The 13575-nt window shown below is 40.8% G+C and overlaps 1 protein-coding gene across 2 annotated transcripts in view; it reads right to left on the bottom strand.

Annotated features, from left to right (window-relative positions):
- Positions 1-1377: 1377 nt before the first annotated feature.
- The window catches only part of LOC149432467 (ultra-long-chain fatty acid omega-hydroxylase-like), a 61856-nt gene continuing 49658 nt past the window's right edge, over positions 1378-13575 (bottom strand). For both annotated transcript variants that reach the window (XM_089665123.1, XM_089665124.1), the window contains exons 10-13: positions 5802-5935; positions 3873-3937; positions 3709-3791; positions 1378-1794 (exon numbers count right to left, since the gene is read on the bottom strand). In XM_089665123.1, coding sequence (XP_089521249.1) covers positions 1623-1794; positions 3709-3791; positions 3873-3937; positions 5802-5935 — 454 coding nt within the window. In that variant the 3' untranslated portion in view covers positions 1378-1622. The remainder of the gene's footprint in view (positions 1795-3708; positions 3792-3872; positions 3938-5801; positions 5936-13575) is intronic.

Here is a 13575-nt window from a genome sequence, read left to right as displayed (position 1 = left end):
TCCAGTGCATTACAGTGTACAGTGCATTTTAAATATTGTATTGTTTTGTCCTGTTTTTTGCACTATACATACATGTGGTGTGCATAGGAATTTGTTCATATTTTTTTCAAACTATAGTCTGACCCCCCCAACAGTGTGAAGATCCATGAACTGGTCCCCTGTTTAAAAAGTTTGAGGACCCCTGCTCTAAAGCATTGCAAATCTCCCCCTGACCTGTCAGTATATCTGCTTACTTGTAAATCCTGTATAGGCAAGCAGATACTTACCGACAGGAAGGCTCAGTGAACTAAAAACTACAAGTTGACAGTCGCAAAGGCTATCAGAACTTGTAGTTTTCCCATTCACAAAATACTGTGAATGAGTGACACGGTCTGGCGGGGAGGAGAAGGTTGTTGTCACAACGGGGATAGGGGGCTGTGGGGGCCGGTCCGATTGTAACATGTTACATGTTACTAAAGGTGAACCTATTCTTTAAGGATATGTTGCAGCCGTACCAACAGGTTCTTAAAGTGGCAGTAGTTAGAACTACCTGAATTTGTTGCCAGTTCACTAATGTTACCAAAACTGGCGCAAGTGCTTGCCTTAATTAGACATAGATAGTTCTAAAGAAAACTACCACTAGAAAAGTGTCCCCACTGAATTTCCCTGGTCCCATGCTGCTAAGGATGAGGTGGCGATTAGTCTTTGATAAAAATGTGATACTAGGGTAGAGATTTTTGAACAATTGAGGCATTTTTGTACTACTGTTATATAACTTTCTGTTGCATGTAGTGGGAACACTCATATTCAAGTGACTATGATAGAAAGGCACTGCTGACAGGAAGGATTTTTCTTTTCATCTCTATAAAGATTTAATTAATCAACCAGGTTCTACGCATTATTACCTCATATAGAGTAATGTGAAATTCATCAATCAGACAAAAAAAAAATTATCCGAAGTCCTAAACTTCACTTGTCAAGATCAAATTGTCTCCTGTCTAGGTCCATATGAGGGCAAACAGTACTCTGAAAAGCACTGCAATTGGTAATATACTCAAGATTCATATTTGTCCTAAGATAATGTATGATAGAATGAATTTTTAAAAAATGCTATAATGCTAAAATTAGTTGTGTTCCTTATGATGGCCATGCATGGTGCAATAAAACTAAACGATCAATGTCTGATTCCCCAAAAAAATATTGAATTGGACATCGAGAGAGCAAGGCAAAAATGGTACGGCTTGGAGATGAGCGACAGATAGTGATGGAACCAAGTAGATGGTTGTGGCAGAAAAACATAATTTTTTCACATGCTAAGTGGTTCACCACTGTGCTTACACCTGATCTACTTGACACAATTGATTTAGGTACAGCATTGAAAAGCATGGTACACGTGTATGAAATATCAATCAAATTATGTTTATTGTGCTGACTTTTAGCTTGATGTATGCAATCAATTGGATTAGATCAATCACTATTAGCCAAACACAGTACAATGATGGTAAGGTCATTAAAATTTGTTACGTTAAGAAATACATTTATGACCATAATACATTGGCAAAGTGGAAGTTAGTATTCCCAGAACATTAAAAAAGGATAACTTCTTAAGTAGATCCTGACACATTAGAAATTGGTGTGGTATCTTATGATTGGACTTCCTCCAATTGCAGCCAAAGCCCACCTTCAGCTCGCAGGATCAGCTCAGGCTTCCGGCGCACTGTCTTGGTTTGATCCAAGTTCACTTTGAAATTTAAAAGTGTGAGAGCCAGAACTACTTTCATCTCAACCATGGCAAAGTTTTGTCCTATACAGTTCCTATGGAATAAAGAATCAATAAGTATTATGCCCATTAAAATAAGCAAAATGTCTGTTCCTGTAGCTGTATTTGAAGTTCAAAATAGGGCCAATGTTCATTACATGTTCAACACATTTATAATAACATTATTAATCTGGCTCTCCTTGACACATTTAAAGGATGAGTTCAACTTTAAAAAAAAAATAAATGCACATCTTTTTGCAGGTAGAAAAAAAAGTGCATTTATTAATACTTTTCTTTGGAGCCTGTAAAGCATTGCACCCAGGATCAACAGATCGTGGGTGCAATGCAAGGCTCCTGCAGACTGTCATAGAAACTGTCTGCCCATACCTTGTACGGGCAGGCAGTTACTGAATGACAGGAAGAATCAATGAACTACCAAGAGAGCTCTTCAGCGCCCTGGTAGTTCATTGAAAACTACAAGCCTACTGGTGGTAGTTATAGTTCTCCCATTCACAGAACTCTGAATGAATGATGCAGCTGGGTTTCATGGAGCCCCACACCAATGCGTTTTTTTTAAAGGAGCAACAGCGAATGCGGGGAGAAGATCCAGTTCACTGTCACAATGGTGGCTCTGGAGACTGGGGGTGCTTGTTTTGTAACATTTTATACCCTGGATACGGGTATAACATGTTATGAAATGTGAACGTAGCCTTTGAAGATAGTTTGCCAGTTAAGAAAAATTAACAAATTACATATTTTGTAGGCACAACATACCTTCAGCTCATCATCATGCCCCCTTAAGGTCTCCTGTAGTCTAGGCTTTTCCTTTCTTGAAAACGTCACCAGACTTCAATGTTCTAGGACCCCTCCTGCACTTTACAATTGGCTTATTGCTAATATGGTCAGATTTGTTGGTCAATAGGAAAATTTAGGATGAAGGAGGCCCCAAAGCGTGGCCCAGGCCAGGTTTACAGTATTTTTTTTAGAGATATTTGGGAAACCTAACATAACAAAAATACGTAGATCAACAATGAACTTCTTCTGAAAATGCTTGTTGTCCACTAGTCATTCTAATTCTCTGACTTTATTATTCTCTAAGTCACTACCTGCAGCTAGTGAAAGCTTGCAGGACTTTTCGGTCAGTGGACTCAACATGCAAGTGTACAGGCAAAATGTGTACTCCACCACAAATAAAATAACCATAAATTCAGATTTCAAAGTAATCTCAGAGGTCAATTCGCATTATGGTAAGTCAGTCCAATAAAGGGATCACCTGCATCTGCAGCAGCTGTGCTTTTACTTTTTATAAAGCATAATAGAGGAATACAGAAATCTCCATTGGATTGACTTACCAAAACATGAATTGACCTCTGTGAATGGTGAAGTCTGAATTTCTGCTTACTTACAGTGGAGGGAACTGTTTATTCAGCACACTTGGGTGTTGAGCCCACTGACAGTAAACAGCGACAAGTTTTTTATTGAAGATCTCATTCTGGATGTGTATATTAATCTGTGATTGCAAGCAGTTGTTATCTTGAAGTCATGCCAATAATTTAAAGAGTATAAACACCATAAGAGTGTCATAATAGGCAGACAAATATTAATTTCAAAAGGAGGTCACTAATGGCAGCCCTTTACTTCTCTCATCACAGGTTTCCTTTAAAATGTCAAGGAGAATAGTTTAAAAACAATTAGCTACATATGCCAAATTCTAGTGGCATAGATAACTTGCAGAGTTATGGACCAATTTGAACAGTAATGTATGGGGCATTTTGAAACTCTATAAAGTGCCTCTGATTGCATTGAAAACTTACATCTGAAAGTACTTACTGTATTTGCATTCTTATTTTATAGATTAAACAAAGATCTCCTCTACATAATATCTTACAACATCAGTGACAGTGTATATTGGACAACTACTGAAAATATACTGAACAGTGATTATAATTACAAATCAAGCTCATATTCACCTAGGTCCAGCAGAGAAGGGTACAAAAGCATGTGAAGACCTCTCCTGTGCTTTTTCTGGATCAAAACGATATGGATCATAGACCTAAGGAAGCAAAGGTTAGAAGTAAGACTTTGTGCAAGTGTTTGTTTGTTATTTTGGCTCTGGACATAATAAGATTTGTACCTCAGGGTTTGGCCATACAGCAGGATTGTGATGGGTTCCATATATACTTATGAGACAGATATTTCCTGAAAGAACATAAAAAAAAAAAAAACACTTTCAAATTTTAGCTTGCAATGGAAATATTGTTGCCCATAAGATCATGTGTAGAGTGGCAAAGTAGCATACATTCAGGTGTGTTCAGCCTGCTTTTGAGATCAGTTTGAGATGCTTCTGAGATCCCTCAAGGGTGTGTGACCTCCTAACCCACATCAAGATGCTTTTGGATTCATAGTGACTTGTATGGAAAGAAAAGTAAACAAATGGCTGTGTACACAAGCCCTTACACACTTGCCATGAGGGTTTTATACATAGCAAAAGCAGCATAAAAACTGTGTTCATAACCTCTGTCAATAAAAATGGGTTTATTATCCCTACTAAGGAGAGATGGAGATTACAGTACTACCATATACAGTACCACATGTAAGTCTACATTAACAGTTCTTCCTAGGTATGCCAGTATACACTATATTGCCATTTTTTTGAGCGGTGTACATAGTGCAGGGGAGGTTCAGGTGTGTAAATACAGAGTTTGGGGGTCAGGTGTATGTAATGTACATACATTTGGAGTCAGGAGCATATACATTATATTGCCAAAAGTATTGGGACGCCTGCCTTTACACGCACATGAACTTTAATGGCATCCCAGTCTTAGTCTGTAGAGTTCAATATTGGGTTGGCCCACCCTTTGCAGCTATAACAGCTTCAACTCTTCTGGGAAGGCTGTCCACAAGGTTTAGGAGTGTCTATGGGAATGTTTGACCTTTCTCCCAGAAACCCATTTGTGAGATCAGGCACTGATGTCGAACAAGAAGGCCTGGCTCACAGTCTCCTCACTAATTCATCCCAATGGTGTTCTACTGGGTTGAGGTCAGGACTCTGTACAGGCCAGTCAAGTTCCTCCACCCCAAAACGCACTCATCCATGTCTGTATGGACTTTGCTTTGTCCACTGGTGCACAGTCATGTTGGAACAGGAAGGGGCCTTCCCCAAACTATTCCCACAAAGTTGGGAGCATGAAATTGTCAAAAATGTTTTGGTATGCTGACGCCTTAAGAGTTCCCTTCACTGGAACTAAGGGGCCAAGCCCAACCCCTGAAAAACAACCCCACACCATAATCCACCCTCCACCAAACTATACACTTGGAACAATGCAGTCAGGCAAGTCCTGTTCTCCTGGCAACAAACCCAGACACGTCCATTGGATCGGCAGACAGAGAAGTGTGATTTGTCACTCCAGAGAACATGTCTCCACTGCTCTAGAGTCCATGCTTTACACCACTGCATCTGATGCTTTGCATTGCATTGATGTAAGGCTTGGATGCATCTGCTAGACCATGAAAACGCATTCCTTGAAGCTCTCTACGCACTGTTGTTGTGCTAATCTGAAGGGCTAATGAAGTTTGGAGGTCTTTAGCTATTGACTCTACAGACAGTTGCCAATTTCTGTGCACTGTGCCCTTCAGCATGCGCTGACCCAGCTCTATCATTTTACATGCCCTACCACTTTGTGGCTGAGTTGCTGTTGTCCCCAGTTGCTTACACTCTGTTATAATAGCACTAACAGTTCACCATGGAATGTTTAGTGGCAAGGAAATTTCATGGGTGGACTTTTTGCACAGGTGGCAACCTATCACGGTACAACGTTTGAATTCACTGAGCTTCCATTCTTTCACAAATATTTGTAGAAGCAGTGGCCGTGGAGATGATTGGAACCTAAATCCAATGATTTGGAGGGGTGTCCCAATACGTTTGGCAATATAGTGTATGTTTATATAAATGTTTAAGCAGATTCATTCTATTCATTCAGAGTCATTCATCTCCAAGCCGAAGTAAGGTCTAAGCAGCATAATTACGTAGAAGAACTCAAACACATAAAAGACAAAGCAGAACCTTTTGGAATGACTCTCCCATCCGGAAGAGCAATGTCTTCAGTACACTGTCTGGACACTGCTGTTACAGGAGGATGTAGTCTAAGGCTTTCCTTGATACACATGGTGGTAAATGGCAGCTGAGACAGGTCATCCCTAAGAAAAAAAAAAATGAACTAGTACATTGAAAATGTCATGAATATTTAAATAGTTTAGACAGTGGAGAAGTCTAAAACATTTTGAAGCACACCCTTTTATATATATATATATATATATATATATATAAATAAAACGTACATCAAAAGGTTTAAATATTTTTTTAAAGGATAAGTTCACCTGTAGGAGCATATTTAGGGTGTAACATGCTCCTATGCACCTGCCTCCCACCACCAGCGTTCTCCACTCTGTGACAGTGGCCAGGGGAACCTCTCCCCGCACCTGCTGTCACTTTGAACAGTGCGTGCAGGGAGAGGATCCCCTGTCCACTCAGCTCTGCTCACACAGCCACATCATTCATTCACATATTCCAGGGAATAAAAAAAAAAACTACAAAAAGTACCATCTGCCACCGCAGCAGATGTACTTACAGCTTGAAAGGACTGTAAGCATGTGAATGAGCACAGGCAAAAAGCAAGAGGAAGGCTGTGCCTGGCATTGTACCACCGGTCTCCTGATCATGGGTGCAATGCTTTGCAGGCTCCAGTAAAAAAAAAAAAAAAAAATAAATGCAGATTTTTTTTACCTGCAAATTTATGTACATTCATTATTTTTTGACAGGTAAACGTATTTTTTTTTGTTTAAAAACTTTTTTTATGAAGAGATAGACTACAAAAAACGCACAGTTACGTGAGGTAGAATATACAAGAAAAAGGCACATATGTAATGAACAGTAATATAACACATGATCATAAAAAAATAAAGATAAAGTACATGAAGGAGGTAGGCAGCAAGATAGACAGAACAACCACATAACCAACAAAGGTTCAATACAAATCAACCCATGATAGACCATCAATTGAACAGGATGTGTCTGTGTTTTCCAACTGTCCCATTTTCTTTTGAATAAATGCATCCTAGCAATGTGTATTGAATACATTCCATGAGCATGACCATATTGAATCTCCGCAAAACAGAGACCAAAGGGACCATTGGTGACTTCCAATGAAGGGCAATGGCCTATAGGGTAGAAACGCAGATAGTGTGAATTAGCCTCATTAGGTTGGCTGGGATCCCCGAAATGGATGCACCCAATAAGCAAATTTGCAGGGAAAAATCTACCGGAGAACTCGCCAAGACAGAGGCCACCTCCGAAATCCTACGCCAGATCAAGGAAGGTTGAGGCAATAGTGAGACGTTGGCCAAAAGCATCTCATCAGGAAACCTTCCCCCCTGCAAAACTTCATTGAACATAGACACCAAAGATGGGGCCAAGAGAGGGGCAAAATGCTTGTAATAACTGTCCGAGATGTTCTAAACGCTTTTGCGATATCATGCCCCTATTCAAAAGGGATGGGTTACCTACATGAGTTCTATAATGCATTTCCAGTTCCCTAGTGAGCTTCTGAATTTGTTTCCAGCGATCCCTATTCCTGGCTGCCGCCACAGAGAACCACCTTTTGGGCCACCAACAGCATAGCCGGGGAGGTATCAGGATTGTTCAGTTGAAATACTCTTGGATTGAGGTAGCTACTTCTTGACAGGAGATAACATCTGTAAGCATAGACTCATTCAACCGCCAGGAGTAGGGGAGTAGATGCTAGGCCTATAAAAGGTAACAGACAATGCTACAATATTATGATCCGACCAAGAATACAAGCGTATCCATGCCTACGGTCACACGTAAAGGCCTTAGCATCCTGGTCTGGAAGAAGGGACTTGAACAACTTAGTCATGGCTTGTGAAAGATCAGGCACTGTCTCATGGACCCCACGGATTCGCAGGATTATTTCTGCGATTAGGGTTATCAAGGTCTTCCACCTGTACCTGTAACTGTGTAAAGGCAGCTGTAAAAGGTTGTGATCCCTAGAGAGCTTGCCATAGGCCAAACTGAGTTCATCATGTTTTGTTTCTAAACGATCCGTTCTGGCCCCAAATGCAGCTATTTCCTGAGAAATGACATTAGTGCTTTTATGGAGCTCTGATTGAAATTTAGTGGTCAATTTCATGTACATAGTCTGGAGACAAGATTCCAAGTCCCCTTTGTAAGCTGCTGTGTATGCTCACTCTCCCGTGCAGAGGGCTGGGCTGCTGTATCCTGTGAGAAACAGGATGGGGATGCTCCGCCAGCACCGTCTTGTGACATGCTGCAGAGCTCCTGTGTCCTCAATAGGTACATTGTAAGGGACTTCTAAGTGGTCCTCCTACTCTTTTTCAGTTGACGGCATGCAGGACTGTCTCCTGGAGGTGATCAGCTGCTTTTTATAAAAATCCACGAGTTAGACAGGCCCCAGGGAGCAGGCAAAACCCGAAGCAAGGACGGAGCTCCTGCTACATGCAGTTGTCCTCCGTGGCACCGTGCATGTGCCCCCCAGGTAAACGTATTCTTTAATGACCTGGAAAAGCTACTTAGACTTAAAGTATAACTAAAAGGCAACACTTTTTTTTTTTTAGCTGTGGAGAGAATGGAGAGGGACTAGAACACCTGTCTGTTTTTATTGCTGTCTGTGTCCCTATTGGGGAAATTTGCCCTCTATTTTTCCTGTTTACCGTCATCATTGAAAGTGAAGGAAAATCCTAATTTTTGAGTTGTCCCCAGTAACAGAGGGGTAATCTTTTAATGGGAGCACCAGTTCTGGTGACCATGGTGACAACACTTCCTGTTTTGGCTAAGGGGCAAGAAAAGAAGGGGACAATGGGACACAGATACCAAAAAATCCTTACAGGGCAAACAACTCTCCCATACTCTATCCAAAATTTTAAAAAAAATTTACGTTAGTTCCACTTTAGGCTGGGCATACATGCACTGCATTTTGTGTTTCTTGCTGACTTGGCCAAAGTTTGATTTGTGATTGGCCCATGCTGGCATCAACTGGCTCAACAAATTTCAATCTGAAAACTGAAAGAGTCTAGTAGAAAATTGTTGGCAGAACACTGATGGCAGCCACTCCGATGTCACTGTTTGGGTATTCTGACAATTCTGTCACTAGATCTTGGGGGAAATTTGTCCATCTATGTTTGGCGTGGATGGTAGAATCTTTTACATGAAAGAAATCTATGACCGGCTTTGTGTAACTATATCTGTTCCAAATTCAGCACAGACTTGTTAAGGGCCCTGCGGCTAAGCTATTACCTCTAAAGTAAAAAGAACAACATCTACAATTCCCAGGATTCTCCCTGTAGTTACTGGAAGAAAGACACTCGATTTGCATTTTATAACTATTCATATCCTGCCAAAATCAGTGAGTTGTTACTTTATATAACGCTCTAATTAGTATGTGGCTCTGTTCTGTATAAGCTGACGAGAAGGAAGAAAGTGAAGGGGAGAGGGAAAGACAGAAAGAGGGATATACAGAAAGATAGGAATAGTGGCAGCAGAGAGGGCCAGTTCAGCCACCAGGAGTGTGGTGGTAGAGCATACTTGATGACTTACATAAGGCTATTTATCTTCTCTCCTGGTGGCTGAATGCTGGCAAGGGAGGCATTAAAGTCAACAAGTTGATTTGCTATTCATGGGCAATAACCAGTTTAATTTCAAAGCTCCTCCAGATTGGAACAAAGTATTGCTGACCAAATTAGAATTACAATCAAACTATCTTACAATACTCTTCCGCAACAAAAACATTTTGAATTTTGTCCCAGTGTTACCACTCCAACACTCGGTCATCTAAAAAAAAATGCACTTCACACTTCAGGAGTGTTTATCTACAGTATTTATGTGTAGCTGTGTGTGTTTAATTTGTAAAAACGAATTAAAAGTATGGGGTACAGAAAAAAAAGGATTATATTAGGTGGATGCTGCATCTGTTCCTTGCCAATTTTAAGACTGAGAACTGAGCAACCAAAGACTGCAGATCCCTCAGTTCTCAGCCTTCAGTGAGCAGAGAGCCGGTGACTCTCAGTCACTGTCTCGCTGCTCTGCCCCTCCAGCGCTTCCTGGGGTGCTGGGCTGTGGAGGGGGCTCTACGCCAAACCTATTTTGGCTGTACTTCTTCTGGGGATCCTATTGGTGCAGTCCATTCTACACTTCTCTGACCCATTGGCTGATGTCACAGAGCTAGTCATGGTTCTGAAAAGATCCCGACTATATGGTTGGGATCCACCCAGATGCCTGGACTGTTACCTGGCTCAGCCTCTCAGTGAGCCGCTGAGAACCTGAGCCAGCTGCTCCTGTCCCCTCCACAGTCCTCCAAAGTATTGCTGAGCAAATTAGAATTACAATCAAACTATCTTACAATACTCTTCCGCAACGAAAACATTTTGAATCTTGTCCCAGTGTTACCACTCCAACACTCGGTCATCTAAAAAAAATGCACTTTACACTTCAGGAGTGTTTATGGGGATTGTTAGTAAACAAAACAGTTCTCCTCCCCGTTGGAGATCCTTGGAAATAACTGGGCGCTAGCGAGTAATCACATGGAGGAGAACTGTTTTGTTTACTAACAATTCTCCTCCCTGTCAGCTTGGATACACTGCTTTGGATGGCTGTGCACAGTGCTTTTTTTTAGCACTGATTACTGTATTGGTGTCACTGGGGATGTCAGTGACACCAAGTCAGTTCCCCCCCATGTCAGGATGTCCGCCGCAGTCCCGCTATAAGTCGCTGACCAATTCCATTACTAGTAAAAAAAATAAATCCCAGTATACATACAGCCATTTGTAAACACTAACTTTCATGTAAACCAATGAATTTACATGTATTTGGATTTTTTTTTTTTAGCAAAGACATGTAGCAGAATACATTTATGACAAAATTTTATTTTTTAAACTTTTTCATTGGACATGTTTAATAGAAAAAAGTCAAAAATATTGTTTTTTTCTCAAAATTGTCTGTCTTTTTTTTTTTTTTTTTAATAGTGCAAAAAACAAAATCAGTAGCATATAGTGGACATGGCAGGTAACTAAAATTCTCAAACAATAAGGAATGCAGCACAGCAGTTGACAAAATCTTATCCTTATGCAAGGGTCCCAGGATAATAGTTAAGCTCTCTACAGTGCAAAAGGATCGTGAGATCCTGCTGCTGCTATTTTTCATTCCAAACTATGACTCTGAGAACAAAGCCTCTGACTAACCAAAGCATTTTCTTTTCCTTTGAGATGTGTCGTTTGAATAGCATTATATGTTCAGCATTTACGTAGATTAGCATAGCTAGCATTTGTTTGCATGTGCACAGTTTATATTTTTAGATTATATTTCAATATTTTAATTTACATTGTATTTTTCCTTAGCAACACAAATAGACCACAGCTCAATAAAAGGGAAAACCAGATTTGCCTATCCAAGTTATGCAAAATACCCGAAGAAGTCCTGCTAAGCAAAATACTTGCTGATCTATTACAAGATAAGGTGGCTACATTTAATTTAACATTATAATTACACAGGATTTATATAGCGCCAACAGTTTGCTCAGCACTTTACAATGAAACGGGAGACAATACAGTTCAATACAAGAAGGTTAGGAGGGCCCTGCTCCTTGGAGCTTACAATCTAGGATGGTAGCGATGCGATGCTGCGTATTTCAATAGTGGCTGTTCACATGGGCTATAGTCCCAGGCAAAGATTAATGTATTCTGATGGCTGCGAAAAATCCCACTGTCAGAAAACTATCTCCGCAGGAGGGATTCCCCCATCAACACAGACTGTGTTGATGAGGGAATCAAGCAATTTTGTTTTCTCCTTCAACCTGTAGTTGCAGAAAAGAAAATTGCATAATGTATGGCTTGCCTAAGAGTAGCCAAACAATAAATTGCACAAAAATAAAGGGTTAAATTAAAGTAAACTTTCTTTCCTGATAGCAGAACCTTCAGTGTACACAGCCTTATTTACTGAACCATCAGTGCACATTCCAGATCAGCTTTATTTACTGCTGGGCTGACAGATCCATCGTTCAGTATAGAGTGGAGGTTCTGTGATCAGGGGAGAAGATTTCCTTTAATTCCACACTGTATTCTTTTACATTGGAGCTGCAGGAGCTCTCAATGGGACTCTACGCAGTTCTCCTTCTTTGTCACATTCTTGGAAGAGGCAGTTAGCGTCTGGGCACAGTGTCCTGGAGTAGAGGCACAACTGAAATCGGGGGGGGCACAGCCCACCCCTCCACCCCATTGGATCCAGCCATGTTCCCTACTACAATCTGTGCAAACAAGGTAGAATATAGATAAACGTTACTAGAGTTTGATGGCACATGACAGGAGGCCAATAAAGGGAATATATGGTGGTTTTCTACATATTTTACTATTAAAGTCAGTACTGAGGAAATCAAACAATCATGTATTTTCCTCTTTTCTTTCTGATATACTGTAAATTAAATATTTCAGCTTATGCAGTCCTCTATCTAGCCAGTAGGTGGAGCTCTAGTCTACTAATCCCATTGTTAGTACTCTATTCATGTGACTCATCAAAGCAGACACCTTATCATACCTTATCAGATACCAGAGTCCAAGGTTTCAACTATTCAAAAGGTGCCTTAAAGTATAACTAAAGGCAAAACTTTTTTTTTTATTTTGGATAGAGTGAATGGGGATTAGAACACTTGTCAGCTTTTATTGTCTGTACCCTCTTTATTTGTCCTGTTTACCATTATTATTAAAAGCAAAAGAAAATCCCAAATTTTGGGTTGTCCCCAGAAAATGGAGACACTAGTTCTGGAGACCTGGGGATCCACAAGGAATTTAGTTCATTTTCCGGGAATTCCTCCTACTTGCGGTTTGGCTAAGGGACAGGAAGTGAAGAGATAAGTGAAGAGATATCTCCGCAATGGGACACAGATAAAAAAAAAAAATCTGACGGGTTATATTCCTCCCCAAGGGCGGACTGACAACTCATGGGGCCCCGGGGCAATAGGGGATCATGAGACCCAGTCCGCCCCTGTTTTTCCCTTACCCTACCAAAAATAAAAAAAAGTTTTGCCTATAGTTCTACTTTAACCACTTGCCTAACGGGCACTTCCTGCCCAGGCCAATTTTCAGCTTTCAGTGCTGTCGCACTTTGAATGACAATTGCGTGGTCATGCAACACTGTACTCATATGAAATTGTTATAATTTTTTTGAGACAGAGCTTTCTTTTGGTGGTATTTAATCTTCTCTGGTTTTTATTTTTTCTAAACAAACCAAAAACAACTGAAAATTTTGAAAAAAATAAGTTTTTTTCTTAGTTTCTGTTATAAAATTTTTTAAATAAGTAATTTTTCTCCTTCACTGATGTGTGCTAATGAAGCTGCAGTGATGGGCACTGATAGGCTGCTCTGATGAGGAGGCACTGGTAGGTGGCACTGATGGGCATTGACAGGCATCACTGATGGGCACTGAAAGGCAGCACTCATATATGGCACTGAAAGGCGGCACTGTTAGGAGGTACTGACACTGATAGGTAGCACTGACTGACACTGATAGGTGGCCCTGACTGGCACTGATAGTGAAAGGCAGCTCATATGGGCATTGATGTGCACTGGTAGGCACTGATATGTGGCACTGATGGACACTGACAGGTGACACTGATGCGGCTACAGTGATCATCAGGGCACTGATCATCAGTGCCCTGATGATCAGTGTAGATGTCCCCTCTGAGGAATGCCGATTGCCGGCTCTCCTCTCCTCACAAGCTGTCAGTGTAACAGCTCGTGAGGAGAGGAATGCCGAT

Source organism: Staurois parvus, unplaced genomic scaffold (genome assembly GCF_062004578.1).
Source record: "Staurois parvus isolate SC_StPar_1 unplaced genomic scaffold, SC_StPar_1.0 ptg002140l, whole genome shotgun sequence".
Classification (NCBI taxonomy): domain Eukaryota; kingdom Metazoa; phylum Chordata; class Amphibia; order Anura; family Ranidae; genus Staurois; species Staurois parvus.
Note: the sequence above shows the minus strand (reverse complement) of the source record. Positions and strands in the feature narration are given on the sequence as shown.